Here is a 23758-nt window from a genome sequence, read left to right as displayed (position 1 = left end):
CAATATAAAATGCATCATTATTGAAATCAATCAATTTTTTCCAATCAAATTCTTTTTTCACTTCACCGATTTCTTCTGTTTCTTCTTCTTCTTGTCTTTTGATTGGGGTATATGTAACAAAAACAAGAATAAATTCCTTAAAGTATTGAGACATACTGATAAAGCCTTGGACGTCTTCATTATTTTCGATTTGTATAGGACATTCAAGCTCAATTCTTCTTGGTTTTATACATAATTGAATGTAGTTTTTGATTGGATCAGTATCGCAATGTTCACTTAAAAGTTGGATAAACCCCTCAAAAATTGTTCTAGAGGGAGTTTTAACCAATTGTTTACAACCTTCAACATACTTATTTGTGTTCTCATAACGTTGGATCCATTCTCCTTAGAAACAAATAACAACATAACTAGTCATTTTAATTATTAATCATACAATGAAAAATTTCAAAGAAAAATTAAACATTTATAAAAAGTTTTTTCATAATAACCATTTATTAATATATATGCCACCTTTAAATTCCCAACATGTCATTAAATACCCCGATATATTATTTGAAACCAAAATGTTAATTTCATATCTTGGTTAATATCCAAATGACCCTTAGATTTTTCTAAAATTTTATTTAACTCTTTATAATTACCTAAAATTTTATTTAACACTCTCATATGTTGACTTATATCAAAATGCGTCTATATATTACTAACATTTCAATTAAAACATTTTTACATTGTTTAACATTATAATGTCCACCATATTTGCCTAAAATTTTATTTAATGCGTTATAATTATCTAACATTTCATTTATTACCCTCATATGTTGTTTTGTATCGAAATACATCTGTATATTACTAGCATTTTAGTTAAAACCTTTTTATACTATTTAATATCAAAATATTCTAATATTTTTCTAATATTTCATTTAACCTCTATAATTTGCTAACATTTCAGTTAACATCTTTATATGTTTTCTTATATCGAAATGCATCTATATATTTCTAACATTTCATTTAAAACCTTCTTACAATGTTTAATATCATCATATCCCCATATTTGTCTAAAATTTTGTTTAAGCCCCTATAATTATCTAATATTTTTTTAACACCTTCATATGTTAACTTGTATTAAAATACCCCTATATTTTTCTAACATTTTATTTAAAACCTTTATACATTGTTTAATATCCCTGTATTTTTCTAATATTTTGTTTAACCCCTAAATTATTATTAAATATCTAAATACCCTTTTTACATAACATACAAACTAGATTTAATAAATAAAATTAAGCTTTGAGTTAAGATTTGTATAAATACCTTTTTCTTACGAATTGATTTTTCCGACTCAAATTTAAAAATACTAATTTTTTCTTTTGAACGAATCTGTAGTATCAAATATTGAGTAAAAATAAAAATGAGAATAAGTAGCTGAATGATATAAGAAAAATATGTGAGTGAGGGTTCATATAGAAGTGACGAAGGGTAGTTGTGATATTTTAAAAAATATTTGGGGTATTTTTGTTTGAAAGTTTGAAAAGTGGATATTTTTGCTTAAGATGGGGGCAAAATGGGTAATTATATTAATTTCCCTATTTTTTAACACGCCTAGCAATGTTATCTTATTTTTTCAATTACAAGATAATTTCTTCTAACCATAATCTGTGATCATGTCCGTATGATCCCTAAAGGGTTGGTCATTTTTATTTATCCTGAATTTGTGGTCGTTCTAATTAATTATTGATAATAACACGAAGAAATGAAGATAAAATTAGGTTAAATAATGTTTAATAGCATTAATAAGCCAACAGAGCGGATAGATAAGATGAATGCCGCACGTTTTGAGAGGTAAAGATCCAATTTTTTTTCCGGTAAAAGCTGGAAAAATGCAACTTTTCAGTATAAGCCAACGGGCATTCATGGCTACAACATCACTGGCTGGAGCTCTTAGATCAATTCCAAGGGCTAGTTTTAGTTCTGCTTCTGGTTCTGTGAAATGGGATGGTGGGGTTTCAATGGTACAAGGAGCTTCGAGAGGAATTGGCCTTGAATTTGTGAGTATTACCTTGTCTTATAATCAACCTTTTCAGATTATATCACTTTTTGATCAAATTCTTGTTCATACTTGGCTTATTGACACATGTGATTGGACCCTTCAAGGTATATAATAGCATGGCTTGAAATGGTTAAATTTCCTCTTGGTTTGTACATGTTTAGACATTTTCTTGAAATGGGTTGAGTTACAGTTAGAATGGAGTTCATAAAGTGGAGTTTATGTTAGATATGGTGCTCGTGGAATGTTCATATGTGTTTTGTTCCTTACTGAAATTTTGCCACTTTCGTTATGGCTCGACATGTAATCTGGATGGTAAAGTTGAAGGCCAATTTATGTGCTATGTTTTATCTAACTTTAGTCATAGTTAACTTATTGAATTTCTGGTGTTGCTAAACAGTCTTGGTAGAAAAGTCAGTTGCTTTGGCAAGGGAATATGATGGTCACAATTCTTATGGAGCTTAAAGTTAAAATCTTGACAGTTGGATAATAAATTTGTGATATTAGGCTTGTGGTTTCTAAAATTTAATCTTGTGCAATCGTTCAGTGGGTATCTTTGACAGCTTAAGAGTTATTGTGAAGATGGTAAATTTGAATTGTGTTTTATCAATTACCACCCATAGGCTCTTCCATGGACCTTTTCTGATTCACCTCTCTGGGATCTTTTTGCTTATGTGTTGCTTTTGTGCCTGCTGGTTTTTTGTGTCAGAGGTTCTGTTATATGGTGCACAGCCAGGCAATTTCATCTTATTTAAGATGAAAAATAGGTTAAATTTGATATCTTACATAGCATTCTTAGGGATAGTGTGTTCTTGGCAAGCCTCTTTTATCATTATCAGATAGTAGTAGCATACACCATTTGACTATATGCAACTGTTCAGAAAGCAACCTGTAGTTGTATCGGTACCTTGGTTTAGTTTCTTGGTGTCAAAAATTTGCTATCTGAAAACATTTATCTCATTCTTACGAATATGCTCCCCTTGAATGATGTAAAAATCACCACTGAAGCAAGGCAATGCATTGTTGACTTGTCTATTTTTTTGTCTGATATAGGTTAAGCAACTGCTAGAGAAAAATGATCGAGGGCATGTTATTGCCACCTGCCGTAATCCAAATGCGGCAACAGGGCTTCTTGATTTAAAAAATAAGTTTGCTGAAAGACTTGACATTTTACAGTTGGATCTGACAGTTGAAAGCACCATAGAGGTTGGATTGCTCTCATTCTTATGCTTTGCCTATATCTTTTGTGTTGTGCTTTTCTTCTATGATTCCTCTGGCTAAATGTTTCCCTTCAACTACCTTTACTAGCCTAATTTATGGAAATTTCTTTTCTTTCTTTCTTTCCTTTGTTTTTCAAAAGATCATGAAAATTCACACCTGTATTTTTTATTGAGAATGCGACTGTGTCTTTACCATTAATCATATTCCTCTTTTCTTCTGGGAAACAAGATGTTCTATGGAATTTTGTTCTCTTTGGCTTCCTATTTTAACAATTGGAAAGAATTGATTAAATTTGCGTCGTCTGATTTAGCATTATATTTCAGGCATCAGCAAAGTCTATTACAGAGAGATATGGCTCCTTAAACCTTCTGATTAATGCATCTGGCATTCTTTCAATAACGAATGTATTGCAACCAGGTAGTTTTGATGAATCAAGTAAAACCTTAATATATAGTTGAACTAGTTTACCTTTTTCAATTTATTATTAGGGCTTATAACTTATTTTCTTTGTTTTTCAGTACAGAAACAACATTGAAAAAAGTAGAAAGATCATCTTTGATGCTTGCTTATGAGGTTAATGCAGTGGGTCCTATTCTGGTGATGAAGGTGTGCTCACTTGTTACTTAAAAATCTTTTGCTATTTTGTAATGGAAATGGTATGATGAAAAAAAGAAGAGAAAGAATCCTGTTTTTCGTGGATTTTTCTTCGCTGTTGAATCCCAGCTCCTCCTGATGACATTATCAATGCTCAGCTTTTTTGTTTTAATTTACTTTTGAGTTTGTGGATTTGTGTCATCAATTAATATTTTCATTATGTGCTTGCTTTTTCAGCATATGTGGCCTCTTCTTAAGGCTGGAGGAGGGACTGGGACTGAAAGGGAAGTAGCAGTTGTGGCTAATATAAGTGCCAGAGTAGGATCCATCGGGGACAATCGCATGGGAGGTTGGCACTCCTATCGTGCATCGAAGGCTGCCCTTAATCAGTGTAAGATCTTTGCTATGAATTATTGATTGTAATGCCGAATTCTATCAACATTTGATTCTTCTTTCAAGTGTTTCTAGCAATGAATGTACGATTCCTTTGTGCAATTCTTGTTTATTAATCTGTTGACTGATGTTTGCAGTGACAAAAACTGTGTCGGTGGAGTTTGCACAAAGGAAAGATCCAGTTATATGCATTCTGTTGCATCCAGGCACAGTGGACACTGATCTCTCCAGGCCATTTCAGAGAAATGTTCCTGCAGGCAAGCTGTTCACCAAGGAGTTCTCAGTGCAGAAGCTTTTAAGCATCATTGACAACACAAAGAAGCATGACAATGGCAAGTTCTTTGCCTGGGATGGTCTAGAAATTCCCTGGTAGTTATTGCAATTTTTTCTGGAAACACAGGAGGAAGTAGGAAGCTGTTAACAAATAGAATTGCAATGAGCAGTTGCCAAGTAAAGGTGCATGCTACCAAAATGTTCTTGAAATAAGTCTCTCGATCTGAGCTTTACACCTGATGTATAGCCGTGCCAAGCTACAATGTTTTCAGACTTGGTCCAAACATTGACTCGATTAAGGGCCGGTGAGGTAGATTACTATTTAGATCAACATAAAAAATAATCTTTAAAATAATTGTTTATTTAATCATATATATTCTAAATTATATTTACTTAATTTGACCTGAGGCACACATATAATCTGTATTGGCAAGGTGCTGTTAGGTTCAAATTCCAACAATTGCACAGACTATACATTCTTTGGTTTTTTTTTGTTTTTTTTGGGTTATGAGTCGAATAATTTGCAGTATGGCAAGCTTCAAGTGTAGTGTAATCTAGACATGGTTGTGGGTTGTATCAGACTATATTTGGTGCTGTCTGTTATATCTTGCCAAGGTCTGCGGCATGACAAGGCCCAAGTATGCCCTAAGGTCCTAGGTCGTGCCTCTATGGGCTTTGGCAGGTCTATTCGTATGCCTTATGGGTCAGTTTGATATATATATTTCTGTTTCTCTTGGCATTGATTAGACTAGACATGCCCAAGGCCAATGGCCGAACCTGGCTCCCTCAGGAAAGCACAACCCATAAAAAATAAAAGAAATTAAAAATACCTCTCTCTCTCTTTTTAATTTCTTTTATTTTTTATGGGTTGTGCTTTCCTGAGGGAGCCAGGTTCGGCCATTGGCCTTGGGCATGTCTAGTCTAATCAATGCCAAGAGAAACAGAAAACTTTTTTTAACAATAATATTTTATGTACAAATATTTTATTTATATAAATTAATTTATTAAAATAATTATTTCACTTCAAATTAGAGATTAAAAAAAAAAAACTTAGAGAGATTGCATTAAACAATTATATTTGTTCCATCGGTTTGTTAGAAATAATTTTTTGAAAGGAGTTTATAAAAAAAATTAAAATTAGGACAATGCTTAGATCTTAATCATACGATTCGTTTCCCCAATGTCATCTAAGTGTTTTTTGTTGTCGTCCCAACATTGTCTAAATGTCCTTATTTTCACTTGAGCATCATATGGTCGTCATCATGATCAAATCGAGCACTGTGGTTGAGATCGATGAATCATAGGACATCCCTCTTTGAGTGTAGGACAGATAAAAGCAGTCGCCATTTCTTTTTCTTAAGCCACCCACAAAAGATGGGCAGGGAAGGTCAGCTTCGATAATTGGAGAAGCACCTGTAAAAAATTTCAAACCCTAGGAGGGGATTTGTTATTTTTCAAATCTTAGGTGGAGGATGAGGGAAAATTATTAGATTTTAAAATAAGGAGAAATGTGATAGATTTTTACTAAATAATGATTTTACCCTTGTAGTAATTATAAAAATTAACAGATAAATGAGTGTTTGAGTTTGATAATATTAATGGGTAAAAACTTGAGAAAAGACTAATCTTTGGGTGAAAATAAGTCCCTTGGCCATTATAATAAATAATAAGATTATATACACAAATATTGATGTGTCACCATGTGATTGTATATAATAACTAAAATAATAATACTTGATGAAATTACAATGAGTACAAATGAAGATATAATACAAATATTGACATATTATTATATGATTAATCTTTTTAAATTAAAGAAAAAATATCAATAAATTATATTTCTATGAATGTAACAGAATTGAATATATATATATATATATATATATATATATATATATATATATATATATATATATATATATATATATATATATCTATATCTGTTGAGATGATTAAAGATTGAAAAGATGATGCATCCATTGGCAATGAAAACAAGAGCATTTTTCACTCAAATTTCATAGGAGAATAGTGAAATTTTTGTCCATCTATTCATCCACTCTATTGAAATTTCTATATCTCATTCAATTAGAATTCAATTTCAAATCATTTTCAATACATAAAACCAATGTTTTTGAAACTAAATTAGACATGAACCTGGTGGAAGGACTAATATTATCCAACCAATAATCAGACTGATTGATTGGTGATCAACTCAGTTAACTGTTTAAAAATAATATTAATTTTTTTTTGTATAATTTATCATTGAATTTATACTTAGAGTTATTTTATTAATAAACTTAATTTGATAATATATTTGTTTAAAACTGATAAGTGAGATTTTAGGTTCAAATCTCAATAATGATTAAAAAATTTGATTTCTTATATTGACCTAGTCTAACTCTGAAAACATTTTCAAACGGATTGGATATATTTTTACTGACAAGTGATAGTGCAACTGTTAGGGCCTATTTTTACGTTTCCAACAAGATAAGATAAAATACAAAACTATCAAGAGGAGAACATCGGAGAGAATGTTGAAAGCTAAAGTTTAAGAATGGAGGGTAAAACTACTATTTTTGAAAGTTCTAGAGGGTTGCTGCAGTTTGAAAAATATGGAAACCCTGTGTTTGGGGGAGGGAAATGTTACTTTTCAAAGTTTAAAAAGTTTAAGTAGGGATGAAATTGTTAGTTTTTAAAACTTTGGGGAGAAAATTATTAAATTTTATATCTTTTTAACATTAATAGTAAAATAATGATATTTATAATGATTATTAATTTGAATATTAATGATGATATATTATTATGTGATTGAATGATTTTAAATTAAAGATAACAAAAACAAAAACAAAAAAGAAAAAGAAAATTGTGTGGCACGATTTGTAAACACATTTTAATCCTTATAGGATATAAATAATACTTTTTAACTGAAAATCAATTTAATTAATTAAAAAAATCTTAACACAGTACCATTCGAAAGACTTTTTTCTCGTTTTTTTTTCTTTTGTTTTAAACATTTTAAACCAAAATTCATTATTATTATAAATATTGTTTCCATGCAAAAGGCCATGCACTTTCAGTCTCGAAAGCCGTAAAGTTAAATTATGGGTATGGGGTCGTCTTGAAGCTATTCAAATTGTTGTTTGACCTCAGTTTCCATTCATTTTAATTTTCTTTTCCATCAGTGCTTGTCTTTGTCTCATCATTTGAGCTTTCACAATGATCAGTAGTTCTTTCAATTTAAATCACTGAACCAATGATTTTTTAGGGTTTATAAGAAAGACACTTCAATTATGAGAATGTGCTTTCTTTATAATTTGTTTCCCCACTACCCCCCTGTTACAATAATATACCATGATACTAACTTTCGCATCTCTCATAATAACACAAGACAAAACCTCTCTTCATCAATTTGTGGCTCAAATTCATAAGGGTGGATGTAAACTTAGCCGAGTTTGAATATTTTCTAGTTCGAGGTTAGTTTGAATAAAAAATAGGATAATTTGAGTTTGGTTTGAGTTCGTCAAGTCAATAATATAGTTCAAGTTTAACTCGATTTTTAATTTCGAAGTTTAAACTCGATTTGAGTTTATTATTCGAATTTATAACTTGAATTTGTAACTCAAATTTATGACTTGTTGACAAACAATATCATTTTACCCAATAAAAAGTAAAACGTTGTTGTTTTGATAATTATTTGATATTTCTCAAATTAAATAGTGAATCAAGTTTAAACCAAATCAAATCATCATTCGACTTATAAATTGGACTGAGCCGAACTCTCTCTATCTTAATTTTAGCTTGTATTCATGATAAATATGTTGACCCTTTTAACTCGAACTCGATTTGAATATGATCTAAATGAATTCGAGATAAGTTGAGATGAGCCAACCAACTTTTGAAACTTAGCTTGTCCGAGTCAAGCCCTGCAAATTCATCTTTAGAATGAATTGATTTACGCTAGTTAAAGTTTCTGGGGTTGACCCCTAGCTCAGCAAAAATGTTCAACAGTTCAACTTAATTTTATCGACAACAAAATGTCACACAGTGAAATATAGATCTCCTTGCATTCTTGAATACCCTTTTGTTTATTTTTATGATAGTTATTCATAATTAAAAAATATTTGAATTAGAGACCTTAAAAATGAGAATGAGATTGAAATTAAATTATGATGTTGTCAAATGGTGATTTATGCTAACAATATCTATGCAATTGGAACACTGGCTCAGCCTCATGGTACAGCCTATGCAGGTCTCCGACACCACACTAGGGTTATTAAATCGGGTTTGACCTGTTTAAGTTAGGGCTTATAAAAAAATTTAGACTCAAATTTAGGATCCTTTATTTAGGTTTTGTATTTTTTGTTTAGATCTAGGTCATTACAAATTGGGATACTGAAATTTTTACAACTATTTTATTTCGTGCATACAAAATTGTCACCTATCCTAAAGCTTTCACAAATATACCACAACAGTACTCACCTTCCCCAAAATACCCTTCTTCAATATTTCATGCATAAATTCTCTCTCTTCTGTTCTGTAATTTTTTTTTCTCTTCTTCCTCTTCTTCCAAAGTGATAAAAGAATCACTCCCATTTTTTCCTCATCTTCAAAAACAAAAACAAGAAGAAAAAAACTGAATTTTTCATATTAAAAATTTTTCAAAGTAAAGATTTTAAATAAAAAGAATAACCTATAAAAACTCAAACATATATACTGTATATACCTTGTAAAAAATGATGATCGGAGAAGAAGATGTAGTAGTATTTAACTGAAGAAAGATAAAAAATTGACGTTTAAAGATTTAAGTGAAAAACAAAAAATTAAACATTTAACTGAAAAAAAAAAAAACATTTTTTTGTTTTTTTTGAAGGTTGGCGTAACGCCAACCCTTGGCGTTACGCCAACCCATATTTAAAAAATAGGCAAAGGGTTGGCGTACGCCAACCGATAAAATATTAAAAAGCAGGGGAAGGGTTGGCGCACGCCAACCCATAAATATTAAAGCAATATTAAAGCAGGAGAACAGTTGGCGTGTAATATAATAATATTATATTATATTATAATAATTTTATAATATAATAATATTAATATATATATTATACCACAACAGTATAATATATAATATATTATATTATATATATACTTTTATAATAATATATATAATATTTTATATTATAATATATAATATATTATATACTATTAATAATATATATAATATAATAATAATATTATAATATATAATATTAATATTATATATATAATATATTTTATATATTATATTATATTTTTAATTAGAATATTATAATTATATTATATTATTATATATTATAATTATATTATATTATTATATATTATAATATATAATATTATATAATATAATATATGTATATATTATTTACCATTTTATATAATATATACTATATTTTATTTTATTTCATGAAAGGGTGCGTATGTCAATGCTTACATTTTATCTTTTATAAAGAGATGGAACCCATATCAATAAAAAGGTTACAATATTATATTATAATATAATATATACATAATATATAAACCAAGGGTGCCATTTTATATATATAATATATAAACCAAAGGTTGGCGGCATCGCCAACCCTTGGCTGCCAAGGGTTGGCGATGCCACCAACCCTTGGTAACAAAATTTTTATATATATATATATATATATATATATATATATATATATATATATATATTATAATATTAATTTTAATATTAATATTATATATTATACATTATAATATTAATATTATAATATTTTATATATAATATAATATTAATTTATATTTGTATCAAATTTCAAATTAATTTAACAAATTAAAATGGTGAAAGCTGTTGGATTTTATGCCAATCCTTGAATTTAAATATATTATAATATTATAATCTAATATTAATATATTATAATATAATATTATATATTATAATATATAATATGTATTAATATATATTAATATATTATTATATATTATATTATTATATATATAATATATAAACCTTGGGGGCAAATGGTGGGACAAGGGAGCTGGGGAAATAAAAAATTAAAAAAAGAAAAAGTTGGCGTTAACGCCAAGCTATATTTGCTATCACTCTTTGGTTTTTTTGAATAGTAGGCCCACCTTTAATCCTTCCAGAGATTTATGACAGAAGCATCAGGATTCTCTGCAAGAAAATATTACAGAGAATAAAATATATATAATATATTATATATAATATTTTATATTAATATAATGTATATATTATATTAATAATGTAAATAATAATATTATATGTATATTACATAATAAGATTATGTAATATATTATATAATTATAATTATATTATATATAATATATTATCTTTAATTATATTATATTTAATATATTATAATATATAATAAAATATATATAATATTTTAAATTGCAAATATATAATAAAATATATTATATAAAATATAATATAATATAATTATATATTATAATATATTAAATATAATATATAATATTATTATAATTAAATAATTAAATAATATATATATATTATTATATATATATTTTTTATTATATAATTATTAATAATATAATATATTATTATAATAATATAATATATAATATATTTTAATATAATATATTATTTATATTATTATAATATATAATATAATATTATAATAATATTAAAATATAATATATATTATATAATAATAATATAATATAATTATAATATATAAAATTAATATAATAATATAATAATATAATAATATATATTAATATAAATACATTATGTACATGTAAGGGTTGGCGTTGCCAACCCTTCTATGTACAGGCCAGGTTGGCGTTAACAATTCCCAGATTTCACGCCAAGCTTTTTTTATTTTTTTTAGGTTAAACGCAAATTTTTTTTTTAAGTTTTAATTCTTAAATGTTAATTTTTTTTCAGTTAAATACTACTGAATGTGATATTCTTCGATGGTCATTTTTTTCCAATTGAGTTTTTTTGTAAGTTGCTCTTTTTTTTTTAAATCTTTATTTTGAAGAATTCTTAATCTGAAGAATTTTTTATTTCCTGCTTTTGTTTTTGAAATCTGAAGAATTCAACATTTTTTTCCAGAAGAGAGAATGATTGATTCTTTTATCACTTTAGAAGAAGAGAGAAAAAAGTTGCAGAGAAAAGGAGAGAGAATTTGTGCATAAAAGATTGAAGAGGGGTATTTTGGGAAGGTGATTACTGTTGTGGTATATTTGTGAAAGCTTTAGGATAGGTGGCAATTTTGTATACATGAAATAAAATAGTGGTAAAAATTTCAATATCCCTTACAAATTTTGGACTATAAGCTTATTTTGGGCCATTATATAATTTTAAAAACTTACAAAAACACTTTTGTAAGTTTAAAAATCTGATAAATACAATCCTATTTATAATGAATTTTCGTGCCTCATTGTATAAACCGAAAGCCGATAATTCAATTAACAAACTTTTTTATTCAAGCCAGTTTGCGGCCCGAATTTTGTTAGGCTTGAAATTGATTTTTTCCGGGCTAAAAATCCAGTTTCGGGCTTATCTAACCCAATTTTCTATCCAACCAGCAACCATCTTCAACTTAATTCTAAAGGACAAATCTACCAAAAGATTATTCGGACCGGCTAAGAAGGAATTAAAAGCTGAAAAATAAAATTAGCCCATGGGTTGGAGCTTCATCTTCTATTGATATTATTGTATGAATTTTGTGACTGGTTCCATCAAAGTTTTTAGACCAGAATCATGCCTTCAACTGCCTGAAGGATCGGTCTGCAGATCGACTAATCCGTCCGGTCAATGAGACTAATAACTTTAACCATGCACCCCTTTAAAGGTGGCAATGGAAGGCCGAAAATGGCAATATTTGACGTGTCATGGGTTGTGCCATGACAAAGCCTCAGAAAAAATGTAGGTCATGGTATGTGGGCTCAGCCCACCAAAGCCTAATACCTGTGATGTAGCCCACGACAAGACCAGTTGGGCCTCGGTGGCCTTTTTATGCATGTTTCCTAATCTATTCATATTCAAAAAGTCCTTTGTAGGGAAATGCATAAACCATAGGGAAAAAGATATTGTGCGTGTTATCAAAGCAAAAGGAGGAAATGTTTTTTTTTTTTTTTTGTTATTAATCAAAATTGAATGACCATATCGCTTTTAATCAAGATTTAAAGTTTTCTTATCACGTACGTTGATGAACACTTCACTTTGTTTATTCACAATAAACTTTATAGATTGATAAAATTGTATTTTCTTTTTATATACCTAAACCATAAACCATATTGGATAAAATAGTAATTTTTTAGTTCTAATTATTAAATTATTTGATTTGATTTGAGATTTTGTCAAACCCTTTTTTTCTTTTTTTTTTTCAATTTAATTAAAAAATTTTTCTAAATCGAATTGTGCATAGCCTTAAGAGGGGGAAGTTCTTACATCAAACCTTAGGGGTGGCATACATATACACGACCTTTCGTAAACTTGACTTGGTTATCTCGTATTGGACTTATGAAATAGCATTTTAAAACCGAGATTGGATTGATAGGTTAAACTATCAAACTAGATTGACTCAAGGTTAAACTAAGTAATCATGATGGGTCACAATTTAACTGTTAAATCAGTTTGGTTCAACTATTATGATGACATCAACATAACATTAATATGACTAAAACTTCTTTTCAAATTTTAATTATATTGGATACTGAAATCATTGATTCGTATGTCTGATTGACCAATAAATAGGCCCTTGAATCAGATTAAGGCTAAGTCAATATATTGTAATATTGTAAAATACGTTTTTTTGAAAATAACATAATAAAAAGTAATTAACATATCATCATTATTTTTTTTTTGAAAATAAGATAATAAAAAGTAATTAAGTAATCATGATGGGTCACAATTTAACTGCTAAGTCAGTATAGTATTATATATCAAAAACTTAATTTTGTATATCGTATATTGTAAATACATTTTTTTGAAAATAAATAATAAAAAGTAATTGACATATTATCATTTCAAAAAATATCGCAAACAACCCCTAAAATTTAAAATTTTTTAGACACATTCTGATCATATCATTATTTCTCTAAAAAGAGATATTCGATATATATTGATAATACATCTTATATTATACAATATGTCTACCATACAGTACTAGTACAATTTATTATTTCTCTAGTTTTCGAGGTCTTTACTTAATGCTGCGCTGTTTGGTTATCGAGAAAATTTTGTATTGGAAAGGAAAGTACGAGGATAAAATTAACTAATTTTAGCTTGAATTATCCTTTTAGCATGTGCAATCGTGGGGAAATGGAAAGTGAATAAGCTAACATGTTTATGTCTCTTGGTTTGACTTACATTTATCATTTGTTTGGTTCCTGAGAAAATGCTGAGAATAAATAGCGCCAAAGCTTGTAAATTACGAAGTTTGGAACTAGTATTCAGGTTTCTCTAAAGAAATGTGTGGGCTAATTTTTTTTTTTTCGGTTAATGTTATGGAGGTGTGCAAATTGAGCCTACTGCCACTATGAAGTTTAATTCTTGGTATATTGAAACTTCTTTAGTTTTCTTGTTCATGGCTTTTGTAATTCTGGTTTTATCATTTTGTATCTGTTTCAGAGAAACTTACATCAGATCGAAGCATTACCTAACAAGCTTAAGGCAAAAACTATTAAGTGCAACTTGGTCAAAAATTTAATTTTAAAATGTTATCATAGTAACCTTGACACACCTCATTTTCTCATTACCTCTCCCTCTATATTAAAAAAACTAACCATATACAAATAAAGGCCAAAGAACTATTTCACCCCTAAGTTTAAGTGACATCCCAAAGTCACACCAATAAAGTTTGAAAAGCCCAAAATCCTACCCATCCATTAAAAATTGCAGCTATGGTTAGAGGTAAAATAGTTATTTAATAAAAAAATTTTAAAAATCTAAAGTTTTGTTACATTTCCCCTCTCAGCTTGAAAATCTCATAATTTAGCCCCCACCTAAAGTTTGAAAAATCAAAATTTCCCCTTGAAGGTTTGCAAATCATGGTCGGAGTCATTGGAGATGGTTGTCTCTGGTGGCGTTGGCTGTCCATTCAGGCTCAACTCTCTCTGTCGATCACTTCCTAGCCATTGGCGTAGGCTATTTCCTCCTACGAAGAAGAAATCATCTTCGTCAAAGTATTTTCATCTGGGATGAAGATGATTTCGTCTTTGTCTGAGACGAAGATGATTTCGTCTTCGTCTGGGACGAAGATGATTTCGTCTTTGTTAGAGATGAAGACGATTGTTGGTAGTCTTAGATGGCCATGTCGTCTCCATCTGAGATCTCCAAGGGTCATCTTTGTCCCAAACGAAGACAATTTGATAAAGACGATTTTGTCTTCGTCAGAGGAAATAGCCTATGCCAGTGGTTGGAAAGTGATTGGTGGGAGAGTTGAGCCCGAATGGAGAGCTAACGCCACCGAAGACAACCATCTCTAGTGACTCCAACCATGATTTGCAAACCCTAGTGGGGAAATTTAAAATTTTCAAACTTCAGGTAGGGGGAATTATGAGATTTTCAAGCTGAGGAGGGCCAAAGTAATAAAACTTTAGTTTTTTTTGTTAAAAGATAGTTTTACTCTTAATCTTAACTGGGATTTTTAATAGATGAGTGAAATTTTGGATTTTTCAAACCTCATGGGTGTGTTTTTCCCATAGCACTTAAACTTGGATGGGATATAGTCATTTGGTCTACAAATAAAATAGAACATTATTTATAATCATTCCACTATATTCCTAACATGCTACTGAATAATGGATTAAAATCTTGAATAATGTAAACTATTCAAGAATAAGTTTACATGTTTGATATCAAATTTTTTTAACAATAATATTTTATGTACAAATATTTTATTTATAATTTTTTTATATAAATTAATTTTGTAAAATGATTATTTCACCTCAAATTAGAGATTAAAAAAATTAGAGAGATTGCATTAAGCAAGTATATTTGTTGCATTGGTTTGTTAGAAATAATTTTTTGAAAGGAGTTTATATAAAAAATAAAATTGGGATGATGCTTAAATCTCAGTCACGTGATTCATCTCCCCAACGTCATCCGAGCATCTTTCGTTGTCATCCCAACATTATCCAACCATCCTCATTGTCACTTGAGCATCATATGGTCATCGTTGTGGTCGAATCGAGCACTATGGCTGAGATCGATGAATCATATGACATCCCTCTTCGAGCGTTGGACGAAGATAAAAGTGGTCGCCCTTTCTTCTTCTTAAGCCAATGACAAAAGATGGGTGGGGAAGGTTAGCTCTAATCATTGTAGAAGCATTTGCAAAAAAATTCAAACCCTATGGGGAAATTTGTCACTTTTCAAACTTTAGGTGGGGGTGGGGAAAAATGGTTAGATTTTTAAATAGAGAGAAATGTGATAAATTTTTAGTTTTTTAAATATTTTTACTAAATGATAATTTTACCCTTGACGTTAATTGTAAAAATTAATAGATGAGTAGGTGTTTGAGTTTTATAATGTTACTAGGTGAAAACTTGATAAAAGACTAATTTTTGGGTGAGAATAAGTCCTTTGGCCTTCATAATAAATAATAAAACTATATACACAAACAATGATGTGTCATCACGTGATTGAATATAATACATGAAACAATAATACTTGATGCAATTACAATGAGTATAAATGAAGATATAGTTCAAATATTGATGTATTATTATATGACTGTAACACAATTGAATTCACATACACACACATATATAACTGCCGAGATGATTAAAGATTGAAAAGATGATGCATCCATTGGGAATGAAAACAAGGGCTTTTTTCACTCAAATTTCATAGGAGAATAGTGAAATTTTTGTCCATCTATTCAACCACTCAACTGAAATTTCTATATCTCATTCAATTAGAATTCAATTTCAAATCATTTTCAATACGTAAAACCAATGTTTTTGAAACTAAATCAAACATTAACTCGGTGGAGGGATTGGTTTGATGCACCTGATAATTAGATAAATTGATTGGTGATCAAATCGGTAAACTATATAAAAATAATATTGAAAATTTTTTGTATAATTTACATTGAATTTATACTCAGAGTTATTTTATTATCAAAATAAACTTAATTTGATATATTTGTTTAAAATTGATAAATGTGATTTTAGGTTCAAATCTCAATAATGATTAAAAAATTTGATTTCTTATATTGATTGAGTGTAACTCCGAAAACATTTTCAAACGGATTGGATCTATTTTTACTAGCAAGTGACAGTGCAATTGTTAGGGCCTATTTTCATGATTCCAACAAGATGAGACAAAATGCAAAACTATCAAGAGAAGATTGTTGGAGAGGACGCTGGAAGAGATGTTAGAAGCTAAAGTGCAAAAATGGGGGTGAAACTACTGTTTTTGAAAGTTCTAGGGGGTGGTTATAGTTTAAAAAATATGAAAATCTTAGTTTGGGAGGGGGGGGGGGGGGGGGGGGGGGGGGGAATGTTACTTTTCAAAATTTAAAAAGTTTAAATAGGGATGAAATTGTTAGTTTTTAAATCCTTGGGGAAAAAAAATAATGAATTTTATATATTTTTAATATTAACAGTAAAATGATGATTTTACCCTTATCTTTAATAGAAAAATTTAACAATAATTGGGTTATGAGTGGGTGTTTAGGTTTTTCAATTGTCATCGGTATATTTTTGAGATTGAGCTAAAACTTAAATGAAAAATAGTCTTTTGCTCATCTATCTGAGTATCTAATTAGATACTCAAAACTAAATACACATATCTTTATTATATAGCCTTTGGGATTACAACACCGGCGAACTTGGAGATTGAATTAACGCAACAAAATTAGAGCACATAATAGCTATGTTTTGCTCTAAGTTAAATGTATATAGATTTTTATTCATTGGTTAATTACGTCCATAATAAAAGTAATAAATCAAAAAGTCTAAGTCAAATATCATGATTTGGAAATTAAAGGAAGAGAAACGAATATGCAATAAAATTTAATATATTTATAATGACTATTGATTTGAGTATCAATGATATGTTATTATATGATTGAATAATTTTGAATTACAGATAAAAATAAAAACAAAAGCAAAAGAGAAAAGGAAAATAGTGTGGTCTGAATTGTTAGAGTAAATTAAAATTTTAACCCAAGGTTTGATCTGTAAACACTTTTTCATCCCTATGGGATATAAATAATACTTTTTACCCAAAATGAATCCAATTAATTTAAAAAATCTTAACACAATACCATAAAGTGAAATTACTATATATACCTGCTATTTTATTTTTTAAAATTACCACATAACCTCAAGTTAACAAATAATTAAAAAACCATTAAAAATCAAAATTATATTGAAACCCTCTTCTTTCTCTTTCCTATCATCTTTACCCCCTTCTTTGGAAACCCTAATTACCAGTGACCCTCTTTCACCATTGCAACAATTTTATCGCTTTCAATCACCATCACCTTGATCGTCATTTTGGTATGAGCTATTGTTGATGGCAGAGTTCACTCGCTTGACAACTCGAGTGAAGATTGTCATTGACAACAACCCCTGTAGGCCTGAGACTCCTCAAAGTAATGTAACAATATGAGAGTGAGGAAGAAGATGAAAAGCAAAAGAGAAAAAGAAAACATCGTGGTCAGAATTATGTTTTGAACTGGTTAGCAGAGAATTGCAGATCCTACAGTGATGGAAGCTCCAGCATTAAAAAGCCTAAAGAAGAGCCACACACTCCACAGGGAAGCCTTGTCAGTCACATTCTCAACTAAAATTGATGGTCAGTTTTTGTTTTTGTTTTTGTTTTTGTTTTAATAACAAGAAAATCTTATTTCAATTAGATTATTTTTTTAATGTTGAATTTATCAGCGAAACAAATAAAATTTCGAATTTAATAATCAATATGTAACTATTACATTAAATAAATTAAGAATTTATCTTGATATGTAATAAATTCTATTTAAACTCTTGCTTTATGTTGGAATCTCTCTCTTTTACCATTTGGAAGACTTTTTTTTCGCATTTCTTTTCTTTTGTTTTGAACATTTAAAACCAAAATTCATTATTATTATAGATATTGTTTCCATGCAAAAGGGCCATGCACTTTCAGTCTCGAAAGCCGTAAAGTTAAATTATGGGGTCGTCTTGAAGCTATTCAAATTGTTGATTGACCTCATTTTCCATTCATTTTAATTTTCTTTTCCATCAGTGCTTGTCTTTGTCTCATCATTTGAGCTTTCACAATGATCGGTAGTTCTTTCAATTTAAATCACTGGACCAATGATTTTTTAGGGTTTATAAGAAAGACACTTCAATTATGAGAATGTGTTTTCTTTATAATTAGTTTCTCCACTACCCCACTGTTACAATGATTTATCATGATACTAACTTTCGCATCTCTCATAATTACACAAGACAAAACCCTTGGCTCAAATTCGTAAGGGTGGATGTAAACCTAACCGAGCTTGAATATTCTCTAGTTCGAGTTTAGTGAAAGGAGAGGAACAAATATGCTTTCTATACTTTTGTGTAGGTAGGAATACGACATTTTTGAGATATTTTATATGTCCAATTACCAAGTAACTATCTAACTATCCAAATTCCTCTAATTGTCTATTAATAGTTAATATAATCAGATTGAGTCAACCTATCATGAGTGGATCCTAAATATAATAATTTGTTTTTTAACAATGTTACAAATCAATTCATCCCCAACCATGAATCCTAAAATGATCCACAATTTTTATGTATGAATTTGTTTACTTAGAGTTGAATTTTATTTGGGTCAAGTATAAATAAAGTTCAGTTAGAGATAGGTTTAAATATAAATGAATCAATTTGAGATTGACGAACTGAGATTTGAGCTTGAAAAAAAAATAATTTTAAATGAACTCAATCCTTAACTTAAACTCGATTTATTCGAATTCAAATAACTCAAATCAAATTCAACCCTATGTACCAAACTAATGGACACTACTCTGTTAACGTTATTTTAATATATTTCCTTATATGTATATATAAAGTAGTACTATGTGTATAATTTTATATACAAATAATGATATATTACTATATGATTAAGTTATTTAAATTAGAGATAATGTAATCACATGATAATATATCATTGTTTGTACACATAATTTTATTGATACATATATTAAGATATTATTTAAGATTTTAATTCATTTATGTTTAACTGCCAATAACATAATTACAAAAATAAACCCATAAAATTAGGAATCAAATTCTGGCTTACAACTTAATCTTCGAGTAGCCACCAAGAAATTAATTACAAACCTCCAATAATATTAATAATCTCATTAAATATATAATTACATAAATTAATACATATTAATATTTCTTATCTCATTATATAATTACAAAAATAAAAACATATTAATGTCTAAATTAAGGCAATAAATAATCAAACTAAACTTTGGATACAAAAGAGCACTAATTTTCCATTTCTCGGAAAAGAAAATTTTACAAGAAAATGGTCAGATTGATAGCTCAAATCAAAGGTTAATCAACTTAATTAACTACCATCTATCTCAAAATCTACAATAAAAAATAAATAAATAAATAAACAGAAAAAATTAATTTGATATTTAATAATAAAAATAATCAGCCATTACTTGTCTCCAGCAATTCATCGATGCTCCCAAAAATGGCTGGTTTTGATTGGATTTCAGGATCCTTTTTTAGGGTTTGCAGAATTTTCCTTGGAACCAAACACTTCTCTTCTGAATATAATTTTTCTTGAATTATTGGAGACTCGAGAAGAGTTTGAAGCTCTTGAAATGGAAAAAATTCTTCTTTTTCCGCAATTATTGGCTGCATGAGTTGAAGAAGTTTGACTTGAGCCTGCAAGAACTTGACATATTTTGAAGCAGCTTGAAACATTTCAGCAGTGTTCAATCTATGGCTGCCTGGAATCAGCTTTCCTAGCTCTTGAGTCTTCTCCGTAATCTTCCTTCTTCTCTCTCTCGCCGCAACGCTTTGCGCCTTCAAGCTTACGCCGTTCGGTTTCTTCGTACTATTCTTTCCAAAGCTGAAACCTGCCAGAGGAGGAGGCGGAATATCTGGCAGGAACTCAGAAAGGGGCTGTGGTGGCGGTGGAGGAGGAACAACATTTGTGATACACCCGGAAAAGGATTCAGGCAAAAAAGCAACCGAATCATGATGATCAACGTCAAGCCCATCTCCATAGTAGCAACTCCTCTGGCGCTTCGAATAGTTCTGATAAATTAGCTGAAAATCTTCAACAGGGAAGATGAAATTATCGGAAAGAGAAGAAGGGAAGTCATCTGGAACATAATCATTATCGAAACCGAAGCCATTATTGTTGCTGAAACTGAACCAGTTGAAATAAGAATCCAAGTCCAAGTCGTTGTTGTTGTTGATGTTTTCAGCTTCCGGAGGAGGGAAGCTCAGCATTTCCTGGTTGAAATAATGCTGAAGAGAGAGGCCATTATCCCAAAAACTCAAAGCCATGAGGAAAAATTTTGCAAGAATGAAGTCAAAAGAACGAAGAAGACAGAGGAGAGAAGTTTAGAATAATAGCTGAAAATGAAAGTTTAATTTGAAGATATTGTCTTTTTGTCTGTTGAATTGGAATTGAAAGGAGAATTTATTTAATATATATATTTATAAAATATTTATTTATAAAATTGACTAACGAATTAGAGAAGAAAGTGGGGGGATGAGTACTAGGGTTTTTGCGGAGAGAAATGAGGTGATTGAGGAGTAACTAACTCCTGATTAGTAGGGTTAAAAGGGACACGTGGAGAGGTTTTACTGGTTGTTGGTGGGTCAATTAAGAAACCGTTTTGGGTTATGGCGGCTGCCTTTCTAGTTCTTGTGTTTAACCTTCCTTGTAATTAAGCAACCGTTACTGTTAATTAATAGCTAATTTTGTTCTAAATATAATTAAAAGAGTTATTTTTAATAATAATAATTATAATTATCGTTTGAATTAGAGATATATATAATACTCAATTATATAATAATTTGTCATTATTTTATTTATATTTGTGCTTGTTATTAATGTACATAATATTGTAAATGAATTAATCAAAATTGATTTCTCTTGTGTAAAAGAAAATAATAAATTATAATAAGAGCTCGAACACAGAGTTAAAGGCATTTTTTTTGCCAAATTTATGATTCATTTACAAATTTTTGACTTCAAATTTTAGGTATTAAAATGAAGGATAATGGACAATTTTGTAATATTCATTAATTTATAATAATATACGTTCTAGTTATAGAATTATGTATATTTATTTTGAATATTTAATTAAGTAGTTAAATTATGTATCATAATATATTTAAGTGATTTTAAATAAAAAATAAAATAACACCCAATAAATTTGGTCAAATAAAGTCAAGACTTAATTATTTAGCCAAAAAAATTAGTTTTAGGCTAAATAATAAAAAATTCCAGCAAGCCTAGCTAAAAAATTTTGTCTATTACGTTATCGAGCTCGAGCTTCAACAAATGTTGTTCAAGTGTGAGACCAATAAGGTAAAAAATTTATTGTGGGTATAAGTGTATTTGCAGGTTTTCAAATATGTCGATTTTTAAAATTACAATGATAAACTTGAAATAAATTTGAAACAGGTTTGAAACCTAAATATTATCAATGAACCGAGTCTAAATAAAAAAAATATGATTCTCAAATGGCAAACCCAAAGCCCAAGGTTCAATTTTTATTTAATGGTTAAATTCAAACAAATTAAACTCAATTTAGTAGGCTTGATTAACAGATCTAGTGACTTATTTTCTTCACACCTTTGGATGTAAATGTCTACTTTTCATCCAAGGTTTCGGAACCCAATGTTTAGACTACAGGCATTTACCTAAAACCCTATTTCAATAGAAAAATGCTAATGGTAGAAGGGCATAAGTGTATAACCATTATTTTTCCCTTATGGAAAATTTTAACCATATACAAAATGAACAAAAAATGAAATTTGCTAGCGTAGTTCACCGAATCACACCAAACATATGTGATTTAACAAGATTGCATATTTCCTTGTGTGATTTTGATATAACTGCACAAAAAAAAAAAAGATGTATGATTTTGATCACCAAGTCAAACCCAACTCCATAAGAAAATTTCTAATGGTAGAAGGCCATAACCGTCATTTCCTTCCAAAAATTTGAAACTAAACCGTTCCAATTAAGATATGATCAAATTAGAATGAACCTAAACATATGATCTAACAAGATTGCATTATTCCCGATGTGATTTCGATAAAACTGAACCTAAAAATGTTGGATTTCCACATGAATTACACATTTTTTGATATAATTTTGGCAAAATTGCACATAAGGAGGTGCAATCTCGCAAGATCATGTATGTTTGGTATGATGCAAATGATTCCATCCATCATACTATACCTTAGATGCAAATTTGGTCATCAGCTCATGGCTCTCCAAATGAGATCAAATTAAATCCAACAAAATCTCACCTTCTTGGTGGGATTCCAATTATTGATCTAATTAGATCATCGATGAATATAATTATAAGCAATATGTTAATTGCACAAAAGTTAAATAGTTAAGGGTGATATGATCATTTTCTTTATAAAACCATGCCAATGTATTTTTTAATTGACTGTAAAGGTGTTCAAAATTGGTTAATCAAACTGATTTATCAATTTTTTGAACTAAATCAAATTTTCAATTTGAAAAAAGTCGAATTGATTTAAAGATTTACTAATTTTAAACAGAAATGAAAATATCAATTAACTGAAAGAAATTTTCAGTTAATCGGTTTTTGAATTAAATTTAAAAAATTATCATATTTTATTTTTTCCTTTTTTTGAAAATATATTCAATATTTTATTAATATTTTATTTAATTGTTTAAAAACCTATTCAATTTAGTTAACTGATTTTGAAAATTAGATAAATTAGTAATCGAATCAAAAAACCAGTTTTTATATTTTTTGAATTAGTATCAAAACTGGTTTTTCAAATAACCTATTATTCTATTCAATTTTCGGTTCAAAAATCAGTTGGGTTAGGTTATCAGATAATTTTGAACACTTAATTGACTGAACCAAGTTTTGGGTAGAAATTATAGTTTAGGAATCAAACAAGTGTGAGCGGTAATTTCTGCAAACCTTGGGTGGGAAATGAACTTCCTATAAATATTATGGGAAATTATAAAAAATAGGCAAAAGTAAGGGGGTTTAAGCGAAATTGCTC

General features: G+C 28.9%; 2 protein-coding genes across 2 annotated transcripts; one reads left to right on the top strand and one right to left on the bottom strand.

The window, feature by feature from the left end:
- Positions 1-1659: 1659 nt before the first annotated feature.
- LOC123227255 (uncharacterized oxidoreductase C663.09c-like) lies at positions 1660-4922 on the top strand. The gene is made up of 6 exons (XM_044651980.1): positions 1660-2045; positions 3098-3250; positions 3589-3682; positions 3789-3871; positions 4097-4250; positions 4390-4922. The coding sequence occupies exons 1-6, from the start codon at positions 1821-1823 to the stop codon at positions 4623-4625; spliced, it is 945 nt and encodes a 314-aa protein (XP_044507915.1). The 5' UTR covers positions 1660-1820; the 3' UTR covers positions 4626-4922.
- Positions 4923-20164: 15242 nt separating this feature from the next.
- On the bottom strand, positions 20165-21034 carry LOC123226778. Its single transcript, XM_044651301.1, has one exon. The coding sequence runs from the start codon at positions 21032-21034 to the stop codon at positions 20165-20167; it is 870 nt and encodes a 289-aa protein (XP_044507236.1).
- Between the last annotated feature and the right edge of the window lie 2724 nt (positions 21035-23758).

Source organism: Mangifera indica, chromosome 10, assembly GCF_011075055.1.
Source record: "Mangifera indica cultivar Alphonso chromosome 10, CATAS_Mindica_2.1, whole genome shotgun sequence".
NCBI classification, from domain to species: Eukaryota; Viridiplantae; Streptophyta; class Magnoliopsida; order Sapindales; family Anacardiaceae; genus Mangifera; species Mangifera indica.
Note: the sequence above shows the minus strand (reverse complement) of the source record. Positions and strands in the feature narration are given on the sequence as shown.